General features: G+C 37.4%; 1 protein-coding gene across 1 annotated transcript in view; it reads right to left on the bottom strand.

Annotated features, from left to right (window-relative positions):
* TMTC2 (transmembrane O-mannosyltransferase targeting cadherins 2) overlaps positions 1-16927 on the bottom strand; it is a 392764-nt gene that overhangs the window by 138631 nt on the left and 237206 nt on the right. Inside the window, exons 5-7 of the mRNA XM_035002054.1 lie at positions 8203-8288; positions 7515-7699; positions 5706-5784 (exon numbers count right to left, since the gene is read on the bottom strand). Coding sequence (XP_034857945.1) covers positions 5706-5784; positions 7515-7699; positions 8203-8288 — 350 coding nt within the window. The remainder of the gene's footprint in view (positions 1-5705; positions 5785-7514; positions 7700-8202; positions 8289-16927) is intronic.

Below are 16927 nucleotides of genomic sequence, written 5' to 3' on the forward strand. Positions count from 1 at the left end.
CATATTTCATCTTTGTAGTTTTTCTGATTTTTAGTAAAAATGAAGAGGTTTTTTAATATATATTTGAACAAGGAATAAGACATATACATCTATATCTACATCTACAGATATTTTGCTGATTTTTAAATAGGTAAATAAAAGCTATATTGACATAGTAAATAACATACCAATTTCAGTAACACACAAGGGCTAAATAAAAAAAGCATTTGAATCTAAATCAGGAGATTACCCTTCTAGGGTGCTGGCCTGGCTCAGTCGGTACAGCAGGCAACTCTTAATCTCAGGGTTGTGAGTGTGAGCTCCACGGAGGATACAGAGATCATTTAAAAATTTAAAAAATCTTAGCAGCGCCTGGGTGGCTCAGTTGGTTAAGCACCTGCCTTTGGCTCAGGTCAGGATCCCAGGGTCCTGAGTTTGAGCCCCACATCAGGCTCCCTGCTCAGCGGGGAGCCTGCTTCTCCCTCTCTTCCCCACTCGTGCTCTCTCTAGCTATCTCTGTCTCTCTCCCTCTCAAATAAATAAATAAAATCTTTAAAAAGAAAAAAATTTAAAATCTTAAAAAAAAAAAAGGAAACTACTCTTTGGGTTTCAACACAAACTATAATCCTAAAAAGATCAGCTCAACTCTTTAATTACTACTTTAATTTCTACTTTGTAAAGTAAAAGAGATTATATTAGGAGGAATTTTTAAGATAAGAATCTTCCACCTCTAACATTCTACGATCTTAAAAGACAACTATACGGGGCGCCTGGGTGGCTCAGTCGGTTGGGCGGCTGCCTTCAGCTCAGGTCATGATCCCAGGGTCCTGGGATGGAGCCCCGCATCAGGCTCCCCACTCAGCGGGAAGCCTGCTTCTCCCTTTCCCTCTGCCTGCCATTCTGCCTACTTGTACTCTCTAACTCTCTGTTAAAATACAACTATAATTTGAGGAGAGGACAAACCGAGATTCAATCAAGGCCTACAATAGATGTCAGAATAAAGAAAAATTTTGACTAAGTCTAGAGGAAAAAATATGTCTTGACAGGAAAAGGAGGAGAAACTCTAACCTAAATATGACAATTTTAATTTAGAGGGTGTACTCTATTACTGGAATTAAGTTAATTGGGCATTAGCTGAGTATGCTGTTTCACTTTTGGTTAGCATAGTTAATGCTAAAAGAAGGATTTTGATTGTGGTTGCTGAGAGACAAAGGAAAATGGACTTCAAGAGAAAAGACAGAAATTGTAGACAGGACAGAACTAAACCCAATCCCGTTGAATGTCCGTGACCGCAAGGCCACCATAATGACAAAATCTTATCTATAAAGAAACCATACTTACTTTGGTAAATACAGAAAGAACTGACAGAATACAACCAAAGATACAAAAATACAAACCCCCAACAAACTTTTGGGGTTTACAGGTCTCAGAAAGGACAGTGACTACAATGGAAGGTAATATTATGAAACACCCACCAGGTTGGGCATTTGGTCAAATATGCTGTACTTTCACTATCTAAATCAATCCTCAAACTGATGCTACTATTATGGCCATCTTATAGATGGGGAAACTGAGGCTTCAGTTAAGTATTTTGCTCAAAGTCACTTAGCTTAAGTGTCAAAGCCATAGTGTGAACCTCTCTGACTTCACACTATAGTGAATCCCCATTTAACCCAAGCTACTGTCTCAAGAGGAAACTGAGGCCCTCAGAAATAAAGTCTTAACTGGCTAGGAGCAATTTTAACCATTATTCGTGATGTTGTCTCTTAATATCTCATGTATTCAAATACTTTGCTAATTACAAAAGCCACCTAGGTGAAAGTTTATTTATTTATAAAAGAATACTTAGTATCTGCTTTATGGTCCTATGAAATCAAAGAGAATAATGAAAATATATTTTCAATAGTTTTTTTTTAAGTTTACTTAGGAATTGGAACAAAAAAATAAGTCTTAGGATAAAATACAGAAAACGTTGAGTTGGGAAGCAAATTAATCAAACTTGCTATTTTCTGTTAATACAGAAATGGGAAAATATGGTCATTTGGTGCTCAGGATAAGTCGACCACTGGCATGTAGCATACAGAACAGAAGTTTCTTGTAAAACGTTCAAAGGACGGGAAAATGCAAAGGACCAGAAAGTTTCATTTTGTTTTTTTAAAAAAGCAACTGCAATGAATTGAGTTATTACACTAAAAAGAACATTCAAATATAGTTGTATTTTTTCACACATACTCCTTTATTTCTCCTAACCTCCAAATACACTAGAAAATAGGATGCGGGGGCGCCTGGGTGGCTCAGTCGTTAAATGTCTGCCTTTGGCTCAGGTCATGATCCCAGAGTCCTAGGATCGAGTCCCACATCGGGCTCCCTGCTCAGCAGGAAGCCTGCTTCTCCCTTTCCACTCCCCCTGCTTGTGTTCCCTCTCTCGCTGTGTGTCTCTCTGTCAAATAAATAAATAAAATCTTCGGAAAAAAAAAAGAAAGAAAAGAAAACAGGGTGGAAGAAGGATAATGTTTTTATGTATAAACACAAGTGCTGGGTGGGGGGTGGGGGGTTCTTGAAAGTGTCACTGAATGAGCCCTGAGAAAAATGAATACTTACAGGCTGAATCTAGCCAGACATTATAATCCATCACTGATCCCTAAAGGGCACTAATAATATGTAAATGTGTGAATTAGAAGACACATTCAAGGCTGCTGATAAACTTGATAGGATAATCAGCACAGGCTGACAGACTAATGAAACTGATGAACTGATAGGGCAGCTTATCCCCTGGGCCATTTTTCCTCTTGTCAAATGGAGGCTAATCAAAATGTATTAGGAGTTAAAGCAAATACTCGGAGGATTTCACCCATTTGATTAGGAGGTGAACTCACTCTGAGAAAATTATAGTTTCGCGAACAATTGAAACTACGAAAACTGCTCAGCTGATAGACCCTCACCTAAAATTAAACAGAAGGCAGCTACCATAATTATGGAAGAAACCTGGAATTTTAAATTATATGGGGATTCTCCCCTCACAAATTGTTAGAGTGCTTTTCAGAGTCTGGGCAAAATGACCTCTTTCGATAATGAAAAATAAGACAAAGGACTAAGCAATAACCCCAGGGACACACTTATCTTTCGCTGCCGGTGTATGCTCAGCATCTGTGTAACCATATGAGAGACAGATCCCAAGGTACCGGCTGAATTTTCAATCAAATTTATTTGCATAAAATAATTGAATGAATTTTCTGAAATCATTAACTATAGTGAGTACCACACTTCCTATTAACAATAAAGATGTTGGGCGCCTGGGTGGCTCAGTTGGTTAAGCGACTGCCTTTGGCTCAGGTTGTGATCCTGGAGTCCCGGGATCAAGTCCCGCGTTGGGCTCCCTGCTCAGCGGGGGGGTCTGCTTCTCCCTCTGACCCTCTTCCCTCTCGTGCTCTCTGTCTCTCATTCTCTCTCTCTCAAATAAATAAATAAAATCTTAAAAAAAAAACCCAAAAAACAATAAAGATGCCACATGCAGTCTGTTGCCAAGGAGCTGAGTCCTCTCCTCATTTAAAGGACATCTTATTTGATAATTCAGGAAAATTGAGAAGGCCTTCCCATGCATTCGCCTTAAAAATGAAATCATAAATGAAAACCATTGTGCCTTAGAGAAAGCTGGAGAAAACAATCCTTCTAATAATCATTTTGACATGAATAACTATACTGCATTAATACAGAAAAGTTAATTCAACTGACAAATCTAGACACTAGACACAAAGCTTTATGGACACGTATATGGGTGGATAGATTGATGGTAAAATGCTGGAGAGTGAAAGCTACTGCTTTAATTCTTAAGAGCGTGATGGCAAAAAGTACACTTAATGAAGCTAGATTTTTACCTTTTAGTAATTTTACCAAAGAGAAAAGAAACCGCAACTAAAAATACCCTAGGGGCCCTCTTTTACATGAGTATTAAATCACTCCACTGCTGCATAGGCTAACCCGAGGTGGGATTCCCTGACACATGAAATGAAAATATTGACCTCTGCCAAATTATGTTTGTTTGGTTTTTTTTTTTCTATTTACTGACCTGTGCCTCATTCTATCTCTAAACTATTGCTAATTTTTTTTTTTCCTCATTTAGGAAAAAGAGGAAGTGAGTGTGTTTGCTAGCCATATATTTTCTAGTTTGGAATGGTCTGGGATTTTTTGGGTGTGCTCAAGCCAAACAGCTACTATCAAATTTCTCAAATCATAGCATATAGAAGTATCAAATAATCCTAAAGATTATATACTCTCATTTATTTCATATGCAGAAAAATAGTAAACAACTTAACGAACTTTCATGAGAAAGGAAAATCTGAGTTTGCAATTTGTGCTTTGGAGAACAATATTTGATTTGAAGACAAAGGCAACTTTTTTTCCCTCTCCTTTATCTGGCAATAGCAAAGCTAGTCAATCAGCAGGGCATCTTAAACTGTAGGGATTCTTTTCCAAGAGTCATACCATATAATAAATAGGTACTGAATAGGGAGTTTTCAGTGGTGTCTACTATCAAATAGATATGGTAACAATTTACTGTAAGGCAGTCACAGATCAATCATAGATGATAGGTAGGTTATTCTATTAGAAATTCTAGTTCCTGACCTCTTGCCTCTAGAAAAATCCATGTCCTAACTTACATACTTTGACTAATAAGACAACTGAACTAATTATTCAATGTAGAAAAGGAATGATGTACTGTTCTTACTCTAAAATAATACTTGGAAAAACCTATTGTGATCCAAAACCTTATCAATGAAAACCACACAAGTTGGTTCAGTGATTCTCATCTTTTTTTTTTTTTGAATTTTTTATTATGTTACGTTAATCACCATACATTACATCATTAGTTTTTGATGTAATGTTCCATGATTCAGTGTTTGCGTATAACACCCAGTGGTCCATGCAGAATGTGCCCTCTTTAATACCCATCACCAGGCTAACCCATCCCCCCACCCCCTCCCCTCTAGAACCCTCAGTTTGTTTCTCAGAGTCCATAGTCTCTCATGGTTCATCTCCCCCTCTGATTCCGCCCCCCTTCATTTTTCCCTTCCTGCTATCTTCTTCTTTTTTTTTTTTTTTTTTAACATATAATGTATTATTTGTTTCAGAGGTACAGGTCTGTGATTCAACAGTCTTACACAGTTATAAGCACAAAAATCATGACTCTCTATATCACACCATGTATATTTGGGGGAATCTTCTGATTAAGAAAATAATATGATCAAATATTATCATGAATTTGATAAACCATTAAGCTATAAATCTTTATTCACCATTTTCAATCTCTAGAGTCTAGCTAATATTCAAAACCCAAAAGGGTTTGAGAGTACCTTGCAACAACTCTGGGATCTGGCCAATTTGTTAAAATTTATTTTATGTTAATGCATTTATTTGCTCTTGTTATAATAAGTGTGCTTTGTCGGGGTGTCTGGGTGGCTCAGTCAGTAGAACATGCTACTCTTGATCTCTGGGTCATGAGTTTGAGCCCCACACCGGGGGTAGAGTTTACTTAAAAAAAAAAAAAAAAAGAATAAGTGTGTTTTGTGAAAATTTGAATGTATATCACCTTAACTGTGAATAAGTTGTATGTGTGTGTGTGTATGAGGATTAATGATATGATTTATTAGAATTCTATTTAACAGAAGCACAGATTTTAATTTCTTTTAATTTCTGAAATGTGAGTTAAAATACTACATTTTACTCACCCATCATGTTGTACAAGCTCTGTGGAGCAAACTGCCTTGGCATTTTCTGAATTGCCTCCTTGTATACACTAAGGGCGTCCTATTTCAGGAAACAAAGAAGAGACAAAGTACACGGATATTCACTACAAATAAAATAGTAACATCCTTCCAAAATCAAAACCTTCCCTTGCTATTTCTAAATGGTTCGTTAGAGAAAAATAATTGAGCTGGCTTTTGATATCATTCTACCTCAATTTCATAAATGAAAATATTCAACCCAGTAAGTGAAGAAGGCCATATAAAAATTTAGTTTAACAAGCACTCAAATGTTCCCAAGGCTCTTTTTTTTTTTTTTTTTTTAAAGATTTATTTATTTGACACAGAGAGAGAGACAGCTAGAGAGGAAACACAAGCAGGGGGAGTGGAAGAGGGAGAAGCAGGCTCCTGGCTGAGCAGGGAGCCCGATGCGGGGCTCGATCCCAGGACCCTGGGATCATGACCTGAGCCGAAGGCAGATACTTAACGACTGAGCCACCCAGGCGCCCCAAGGCTCATTTATTTTTAAGATAAATTTTCCAGTTCACATAGATGATTCAGTTAAAAAAAAAAAAAAACTACTAAAATTCACACGTGGAAGTTACCCATAATCATCTAAAATCTATAGTTACTTCAAGCCAGGCAACCAAGTAGGATCTAAACAAAATAGCAACTAACAAATCTTCTGGCTACTGAGATCCACTGAGATTATGAAATGCAATTTATTTTTAAAAATTATATCTTTATCTTTATATTGCAGTCTTTTTTTTTTTTTTAAAGATTTTATTTATTTATTTGAGAGAGAGAGAGTGAGAGAGCACAAGAGGGGGGAGCGGGAGAGGGAGAAGCAGACTTCCCGCCGAACAGGGAGCCTGATGCGGGACTCCATCCTGGGACTCCAGGATCATGACCTGAGCCGAAGGCAGTTGCTTAACCAACTGAGCCACCCAGGCGCCCTATATTGCAGTCTTAATACATGGAGTAAGAGTATGGGTGAGAGGAGGGAGAGGGAAGGAGGAGCAACATTAAATGTGAGAGAAGAAACTGATGCAGGCATGCTTCTTGTGAGAGAAAGGGTACACACCCCTCCCAGCTTCCTGTACAAGATACCATCTCCTTCACTCTTCCTCTCACCCCAATTAAAAAAATAAATTTTCTGGGGCGCCTGGGTGGCTCAGTCGGCTAAGCGACTGCCTTCGGCTCAGGTCATGATCCTGGAGTCTCGGGATCAAGTCCCCGGGCTCCCTGCTCAGCGGGGGGTCTGCTTCTCCCTCTGACCCTCCCCCCTCTCATGCTCTCTCTATCTCATTCTCTCTCTCAAATAAATAAATAAAATCTTTAAAAAAATAAATAAATAAATTTTCTTTTTATTACTATTGTAAAAAGAATTAAAATAAATGGGTAGGATTAGCACCAAATCACTTCCTTAATACCCAGAATATAAACAATGTATTTTTTAAACCTCAAATGCTGCATATAAGATAATAATAATAATGTATCTTGGATCATAAAATCAAAGAGACTAATAAGCAAATAAGCTTGAGACACAATGCATGTTATTTCCCTTTTTAGAAGAGTTACAAGTGCTCTGAGAAATGCACAGCAAAGAAATCTTAAGTTTTGTTTAGCAGAGGTTCTTTTCCAAATGAGTTTCACCATAAAACTCTCTGAATAAAAACTCATATTAACTTCTGAAGTGATCATAGTGTCCCTGCAATGAGATCTCAGGGTGGAAAACATGGAGATTCAAATCAAGAACACGAGGGAAGGAAAAGGCCGGGGTCTGGGCCTGACCTCATAGTGTCCCTGTTCATGATAGAGTTTGCCCAGGTTATAGAGACAGCTGGTAACTGAGCTCTTATGTGCATGAGGGTCCTTTAGGTTTTCATCAGGGATCTCAGAACACTTGAGGAACGTGCGTCGGGCTTCTTCTGTCTTCCCCTGGTTCATGAGAATAATACCGGTGTTTAAATACGCAGCTGGGGGGAAAAAGAAAATGGGAAATACAAATGTGAGAAGATGATATACACTATGACAACAATAAAGTTATCTTTACTCCAATTTAGTTTCTATGGATTAGTTTTGATTTTATTAGAAAACCAAGAAATAAATACTTAGGGAACAAATATATATGGGAACAACAATGCAGTAAGGAGTAGAGGTGTCAATAAAAAATATATGGATATGGATATGGATAAAAAATATATGGATATGCCCTCGAAGAGCTCAAAATATTTTGAGCTTAAACTCTAGATGCATAAAAGCTGCATTTACCTTAATATATTAAAAAATGATAAATGGTTATCGAAACATGATTAAATGGAGAGAGATGTAATTGTTAGAGGCTCATAATCGGATTGGTAAATCTTCAGAAATAGAAATAGCATGTTTTTTCTCTCTGAGGCTGTAAGTCACCAAGATAATTTTCGTGGATAAAGAAGGAAAAAAAGGGGTGTTTTCAAAGAACTTGAATATTACTTACAAGCCAGGGTAGGCCTGCTTCCAATCGCCAGTTTGTAATAATGTAATGCTTCTGCAAACCTGCTGTTCTCCTGTAGAAGTAACCCTCTGCATGAGGAAAATAGAAATTTGAAGAAGGACTGTATTACTATCCATAAAACCACAAATTTGTACTTTATATTTCAAAAATAAAAATGGTTAAAGGGGCTGTAAAAATGCTGACCTGGTACTATAAAAATAAATTCTTAATAGAAAGAAATGATTCCTCAGGAGAGAAAATACTGGAGAGGTATCAGCTACATTTACATTGCATTAGAAAGTATTAAGAAGTATTTTCAAAGAGCCCTTTACCCCCAGTGAACTTTTTCCTTTCCAGCAGTTTTTCTCTCCCACTGAAATGACAAACCACCTGGATTTTGTCTTAGAGCATGCACAGTTTTTCATCAGTTCAGAAAGGAAATTTGTCTAAGGCAGTGATATATATATAAATATATACACACACACACACATATATATTTAAACATGAGAACAAGAGGTGCCTCTCTCACTAACCATATTACTGGGGAAATATTTGTCCATGACTGCCTGAAAGGCAAAAGGTAATCTGGGTCAACAGGATAGAGTCAGAATTTAATCAGATGGCATAAAGGAACAGAAACCAAAGACTGAAGGTTATCCACGTTGTTATTTCCTTATTTTCTGGATTTGGTCAAATAAGTTTGAATTGCAGGACACTGAGCAAATCTCACGTCACTGTTAAGAGACATGTTTTGGACTATTGACCCTCAGGCCCCACAGGCCTCCTGAGGAAGCTCCTTAGCCACTGGCCACGTGGATTACCCATCATTCCAGACCCTACCCTCATGACTTCAATCAGAATCAATTATAGTCATATCTATGAAAATACAGTGTCAGAGGGCTGGACTAAATTCAAAAAGCTCTCTCAGATGCTTTTTGGCCTATGCCTAGTCTCTTATAATAAGCGAGTATCTTACAGACGTTTGGCACCTCTATCAGGCCTGAGTACTGTTCTTATCAACCTCAAACTGCAGAGTCCACTTGCCAGCAGCTGAGGCCTTTGCAAAATGAGCAGGCTACTGATAAAAACACATCATTTTGTAGAATATTTTTAAAAACATTCAGCTTACTATTTAATGGGCAGCACTGAAAACATACCTGAAGAAAATCATTTCAAAATTAAATTTTGCTCACTCGTATCATTAGCAATGATTAACCTCAGTTTTCTTTTTTTCTTTCTTTCTTTTTTCTTTCTCTTTTGGGGGGGTGGAGGTGGTGGGCAGAGAGAATCTTGCGCAGGCCCCATGCCCAGCTTGTGAGCCTGATACGGGGCTCGATCCCACAACCCTGAGATTGTGACCTGAGCCAAAATCCAGAGTCGGACACTTAACCGACTGAGGCACCCAGGCACCCTAAACTCACTAATTCTAATATTTGTTTAAAAGTCATCTGAATAGATCAAACCATTCCAAAGCACATTAACATCACTTATGTAGATACCTAAATGTACATTTCTATAGAAAGTTTTGAGCAACAATTTGATCATGAATTTGATACGCTTTGCTGTTGAGTATACTTTTTAGCTGCTAGAAACAAAGTTTCCTACAGTACTCAAGAGTTTGTGAATATGTTCAATTGCCTTTAAAAGCAGGTATGGTTTCACTTATTTATGGAACATAAGGAATAGCATGGAGGACATTAGGAGAATGAAGGGGAAAATAACGGAGAGGGGAATCAGAGGGGGGAGACGAACCATGAGAGACTATGGACTCAGGGAAACAAACTGAGGGTTTTAGAGGGAAGGGGGGTAGGGAGATGGGTTAGCCCGGTGATGGGTATTAAGGAGGGCACTCATTGCATGGAGCACTCATATGCAAACAATGAATCATGGATCACTACATCAAAAACGATGTACTGTATGCTGACTAACATAACATAATAAAAAAAAAAGTAGAAGGAACAACATGTTCAAAAAAAAAGAGAAAAAAAGGCACGTATATACCTGAAACTAATATCACTTTATGTCAACTACACTTCAATAATAATAAAAAAAAGTTCAATGTAACAAAGGGAGGCTATATTCTTTGTAAAGACCTGAGTCTCTTCTTAAAAAAAAAAAAAAGGTGAAACTGTTAAAGAGAAAGAACACTTACATGCTTTCCAAAAAAGGAGTATTTTTCTTTACAATAATAATTTTATTGACAAAACACCGGATTTACAGTTAACAAAGCTCATATGCATCATCTCATTTCAGAAACTTATCTACCACCTTAATTGCCTTTATCACTTTCCTTTGAGATTCAGATAGCAAGGTCCTTCTCCTTTGATACAGGGCTGATGGTACCAGAGGAGAAATAAGATCGAGATATTTAATCCTATTTTTTCTACCTTCTTTAGGAATGAAAATCCTTCCATGAACCCTTCTTTATCTAATATCTCCAATCTCTTGTCCATTATAGTTTCCTTTGCCTTAAAAATACAAAAAATGTCCCTCTTAGCACAGAAAAGACTCTACAACCTTTATTCTTTCCTGTCTCCACCTCTAACTACTGTTTATTATTGTTCTCATCAGACTCAGATTTCCTTTCGGAATGATCTATAGTGTAAATGCCCAATGACTCAAATCCCATTTACGCCCTAAATCCAGTTAAGGCTCTAATTATCAAACCCCGCAAAAAGTGTGCTTTTATGAATGGCCCACCCGACTATAGTACTTGTAACACTGTAACTCCTTCTTTCCTGGAACTGTTATGTCTTCTGCTTCCTGGAGACCAGTCTCCCCTAGCTCTTTTGACCTGGGACCATCCTACAGAGACTAAAAAAGGTGTCTCTTGAAGAGCATTCCTTTAAAAGAAGTTGGTGCTTCAGAGGACTTTGTCTTTCTTCTCTTTTCTTTACAAATAGTCTCTGTATGACATCATGCATAACATGTAGCTCGTGTATAGACTGTTCTCAGTTCTGAAGGAATGATTGCTCTCCTGACATCCAGATCTATTTTTGACAGCTTACTGAGCTGCATCAATCTCAGTGCTCACTGGAATTTCAAAATCAACACATCCCAAAATTGAAAACCGCATCTCCTGCTCAAGAATATATAAAAAGATAAACAAAAGAAATAAATAAAAGAAGAAGAAAAAAAATCTCCTCAGCAATCAGCACTGTCATTCACTGCATTTACTAAAATCAGTAACCTGGTTATCATTTTTGACTTTTCGCTCATACTCACAATTCCATGTTTTATAAAGTCTCTTTAAAGCCGACTCTTTTTTCTAACTCTTTACCTCCCAAGGTTTAGCTTTATGGCTCTTGTCAGAGTCCTCTGTATCATTACTGTCACCTAAGTAACTGCAACAGCCCACTAATTAGTCTCCACATAATTACTTTCTAAAGGGCAAATATGCTGTTAGGCTAGACAGAATTAACATGAGGGGACAAGCGCATACCTCTGACAACATGCCTAAAGCCCATAAACCTTGCAAACTGGGGAGTTCAGCCTCATGGGCTCCCCAACGCAGATGTATTATATTCCTGTCATTTCCCAATTCCAAAAAATATACAAAGAGGAGAAAATGATAACTAGCATGATCACCACACCTAGACAATCCTGTCCAGCCTGCCTTATTCTTTGGAGGAACCGAGTCCCATGGAGTGATGCCGTAGGCAACTGTCCAGGATTATATATCACATGGCTCTTTGAATCCGAGAGTATCATCCCCTACATTATCAGAATAAAGTTAACACCGGAGCGAGTCCAAGTTAGAGGCTGCTGTGGCTGATTTCTCAGGGCTAAAGATTTAACTAAGCATCAACTACGCCTTGTGTGCACGCTGCAAATGTGAACAAGACAGAGAGGCACTCGCCTGTGGATGCACAATCTAGTGGGGGAGACAAATAAGAAAATAAATGGTGTGGAAAATTACTCTGCTAGCGGATGGGGGACCAACACTGGCCCAGCTCACGAATGGACAAGTGGAGGTTCACAGAGTCAAAGTGACATTGGCAGAGGCTTGCCATAAGCAACACCTAGCCCACAGTAAAAAGTGTTGTCAGCTCCAGGTTACACAGGAGGTTCAGGACATTTACCCACTAACTCGAGGTTTTATGATTAATAAGAGGCAAAGCCAGAACTGGAACACAGTTTCTCTGATAATAAATCCCCTGCTCTTTCTAGAAGGGAAAAAGAAGAGAGAAAATAATTCCATTTGAGGTACACACACACTAGCTTATGTTTCCTTTTGCTCTAGCACGCTCCAGATTTTGTAAAATGCTAACTTGCATCGATGCTCTGAAAAGGAATTCAACCCGGTTCTGGCAGTTCAGGATGAATGGGGGTTAGTTCTAGCACTCTAACACCCAAGCTTCTGTGACGGCTCTTTGCCATGTTTACAGAACCCATTCTTTATTTACTGTAGAGAAGACAGAGGAATAGAACCCCTTCACATTGAAATAGTTATGGTAACAATAACAAAGTTAAACTTATTTCACACTTAACGTGTGTCAAGCACCTCACATAAAATTCACTTTTTTATTCCTCAACAATCACCTTCTTTTTTTTTTTTTTTTAAGATTTTATTTATTTATTTGAGACAGAGAGAATGAGAGAGAGCATGAGAGGGAGGAGGGTCAGAGGGAGAAGCAGACTCCCTGCTGAGCAGGGAGCCCGACGTGGGACTCGATCCCAGGACTCCAGGATCATGACCTGAGCCGAAGGCAGTCGCTTAACCAACTGAGCCACCCAGGCGCCCCCTCAACAATCACCTTCTGAGGCAGGCTATTATTACTAGCCCCATTTTACAGAAGATGAGCTTCAGACAAGGAAAGTTCAGCAACACACCAAAGGTCACACAACTGGTGAGAAGTGTGCTACAGGTGAAGCCCAGCTATCTGATTATAAAAGAGGCTACACTGTAATAAATCATTCATACCAAAGGCTTTTCCAGAACTGTTTAAAATTGAGGACAGTGTTTGTTTACATGCTGATGATGTCAATAAAATCTTCTGGATTCTATGTATATTAAAAATAAAAATACATTTTAATATACCATCAAGCCAGAATCTAATGAGAAAACATTTTATTCATATTACATGAAGTTGCTTTATAATTAAGGAAACTGGTTGATGCTATACATTAATGTGAAGTTGAAGTGACTTTTGAGAAAGAAATGGAAATAACAAGTTACTGATCTCTGAATACTAAGTGGTGGGGTCACTTTTACATATCTGTGTTTGGGGGTGGATATATTATATAGTATTTTCTAATAGAAGAACATATTTCACTTCTCATATTTATCCCCCAATGATTTATCTTTGAGAAACAATGAAATCAAGCACCCAGTAAAGAAGAACACAAATTGGGGAAACATAATAAATATTATTTTAGTCAAAGGAAGAAAGCACATCTGGATCTATAAAGTACTATTCAATCAAACAGTTAAATTTTAGAACACTGTATTTCAAAAAAACAAAACAAAACAAAAACACCACACACATACACACATACATAAAACAACAAAATACCCTCCCTTAAATCCTTTTGATTATTTTTAATCTGATTTTGATCATATATTCTAGGAATTACCATTGAGTATGTAGAATTTTCTTTTTCCCTGTGAAAGTTCTGCCCATCTTTATGCCAGTCTCCCCTGACAACGCTATCTTTGTCCAAAATGCCATTTTTAAAGAATCACAATAATCTAGACACTTGATAAATGAAAACCAGTCAAACCCATGATAACAGTCGATTGGACAGAGTTAAATGCAAACATTAAATGTAAATAGGCATACAAACCCCTAGCTGATTCTTAAATATTGACAGAGACAGACGGGGAACATTTATTTAGCACCGTGTTTCTCATTCAGGGATGACTTTTGTCCTCCCCACCCTGTCCCCCAGAGAACATTCGACAATGTCTGGAGACCTTTATGTTGTCATATCTGGGTGGATTCTACTGGCATCTAGTGGGTAGAGGCCAGGGATGCTGCTAAATATGTAAACATGTTAGAAGACATAAGATAGCCCCCCAAATAAAGAATTTTCTGGCCCCAAATACCAATAGTGTTGAAGTTAATAACGATACCACATTTTGCATCTCATATGTACTAACTGCAACACATTTCTTCAGACCTTATCTCTATGTCCCTGACAATCACATACTTGCAAAGAATAGAGAAAATAAGAAATCAAGCTACAGGGATTAAATTATTTTTCAATAAAAATCTAATTTACATCATTTCTACTTTTTTCATTAAAAAAAGGCAAAAGAGAAATGGAATTTTCTTTTTTAAGAAATGGAATTTTCTAAAAATTACAAAGAAAAAGCATGCCAGTCCCACTTTTAGCAGTACATCTGAGCAAATTGTCAGTGGCTCTTTGTAATAAGATTACCCTCTATATAGAACTGTAGAAGCATACAGATTTTCAAGCAAAGGTATCTTTTGCCTCGGGTTCTAACAAGGTCTTTCAAAATGGTTGAAATCTGAGATATTCAAAAGCTGGTATTTTTTTTAAAGATTTTATTTGTCAGAAAGAGAGAGAGACAGGGAGAGAGAGAAAGAGCACAAGTAGGCAGAGCAGCAGGCAGAGGGAGAGGGAGAAGCAGGCTCCCCACTGAGCAGGGAGCCTGATGCGGGACTCGATCCCAGGACCCTGGGATCATGACCTGAACTGAAGGCAGATGCTTAACCAACTGAGCCACCCAGGCATCCCCAAAAGTTGGTATTAATAAAGCACATCAGTAGAAGAAAGGTATACTTTTCAAAAATTTACAGGATGCTATATAAGCTGATGTTTACACAGAACATGAGTGAAACAGGATGCAGTTTACATAGAGTCATGGACCTTTAAAACTAGGGAAATATTAAAAGATAGTAACTTTCTCCCTTTTTTTAAATTTCATTAAAGCATAACTTGTGGCACTCCTACAACATATAAAACATTGACAATAAAATTATAAAAAAATGAATAAATAGTTTTTGAATGAACTGTCTCACAGTGGACCTAGACAGGCAAACAGTCACAACACAGTGTATATAAAGCATAAAGTGTTTTTGGGAACACATGAAAGGTACACCTTCCCAAGCTGACAAAGTCAGGTGAGGTTCCTAGAGAAGTCAAGGATGCAGGGAATGATGTTCCAGACAGATCAATTCATGCATATAAAAACTCAAAGACATCATTTCAATCAGCCAATAGAAATAATGACAGGCTTTGTAGAAATTAAATGACAATCTACACAGAAAAAAAAAAAAAAGAAAATGGAAAGCTGAAACAACTTAAAGTTAAGACTATATCATTAAGAGAGTGTTTCAGTAATAAATAATCTGGCTACTCCCAGCAATGTCCACAATAGTCAAACTATGGAAAGAGCCCAGATGTCCGTCAACAGATGAATGGATAAAGAAGATGTGGTATATATAAAATGGAATATTACACAGCCATCAAAAAATGAAATCTTGCCATTTGCAACAACGTGGATGGAACTATAGGGTATTCTGTTAAACCAAATAAGTCAGTCAGAGAAAGACAATCATATGATCTCACTCATGTGGAATTTAAGAAACAAAACAGAGGATCATAGGGGAAGGGAGGGAAAAATAAAACAAGATGAAATCAGAGAGAGAGACAAACCATAAGAGACTCTTAATCTCAGGAAACAAACTGAGGGTTGCTGGAGTGGAGGGGAGTGGGAGGGATGAGGTAACTGGATGATAGACATTAGGAAGGTGTGTTATATAAGACTGATGAATCACTGACCTCTACCTCTGAAATTAATAATATGCTGTATGTTAATTAATTGCATTTAAATTTTAAAAAGTTTGGCTATTCCCTGGGCAAACATACTTAGTAATCCAAATAAATCAGATAACTTAATGTTTACAAAATAATGGTTCACAAAATAATTTGTAAGCCCTACGGCCTGAGTACAGTAGTCCCCCCTTATCCATGGTTTTGCTTTCCACAGTTTCAGTCATCCGTGGTCAGTCGTGGTTGAAAGACAATCTTCCTTCTGATGAATCTTGAGACGGTCCACAGTAGCCCAACACTACTTTACAAGGCCTGTATCATTCCCCTCATCTCATCAGGTAGCCATTTTATCATCTCACACCATCACAAGAAGAGTGAGTACAGTATAATAAGATATTGTGAGAGAAAAAGAGAGATCACATTCATATAACTTTTATTATGGTATACTGTTATAACTGCTCTATTTTATTACTGTTGTTGTTAATCTCTTACTGTGCCTAATTTATAAATTAAACTTTATCATAGGGATGAATGTACAAGAAAAAAAAATATAGTCTATATAGGGTCTGGTGCTCCCCACAACTTCAGGCATCCACTGGGGGGTTTGGGAACATATCCCTCATAGATAAGTACTCTGCTGGGACTACTATAGTAACAAAAATATGTTCATCTTAAATTGAGATGTTTTTCTGAATTTTATTTTGATTGTCCTTTAACATGTAGGTACTTCAAAATTAAGATGCTTTTCCTCAGAGATAAAATATTATAAATTTTAGATGTTCAATTTTATCCTAAGGTATTTATGCATTTGAAATTTCCCAACTGAAATTAATTAGCATTGGTTTGGAGACATATTTGAACTTTGCATTAACCCAAATTTTGTAATCAAATTTGCTAATTTAGCTAATGACTCTAGTAATGACATTTTATATAATTTAACTGTGAAATGGCATTACAGTTGCATTTATTGTTTTTTTTTTTTTTT

This window comes from Mirounga leonina, unplaced genomic scaffold (assembly GCF_011800145.1).
Source record: "Mirounga leonina isolate KUSES-001 unplaced genomic scaffold, KU_Mleo_1.0 Mir_126, whole genome shotgun sequence".
Lineage (NCBI taxonomy): Eukaryota > Metazoa > Chordata > Mammalia > Carnivora > Phocidae > Mirounga > Mirounga leonina.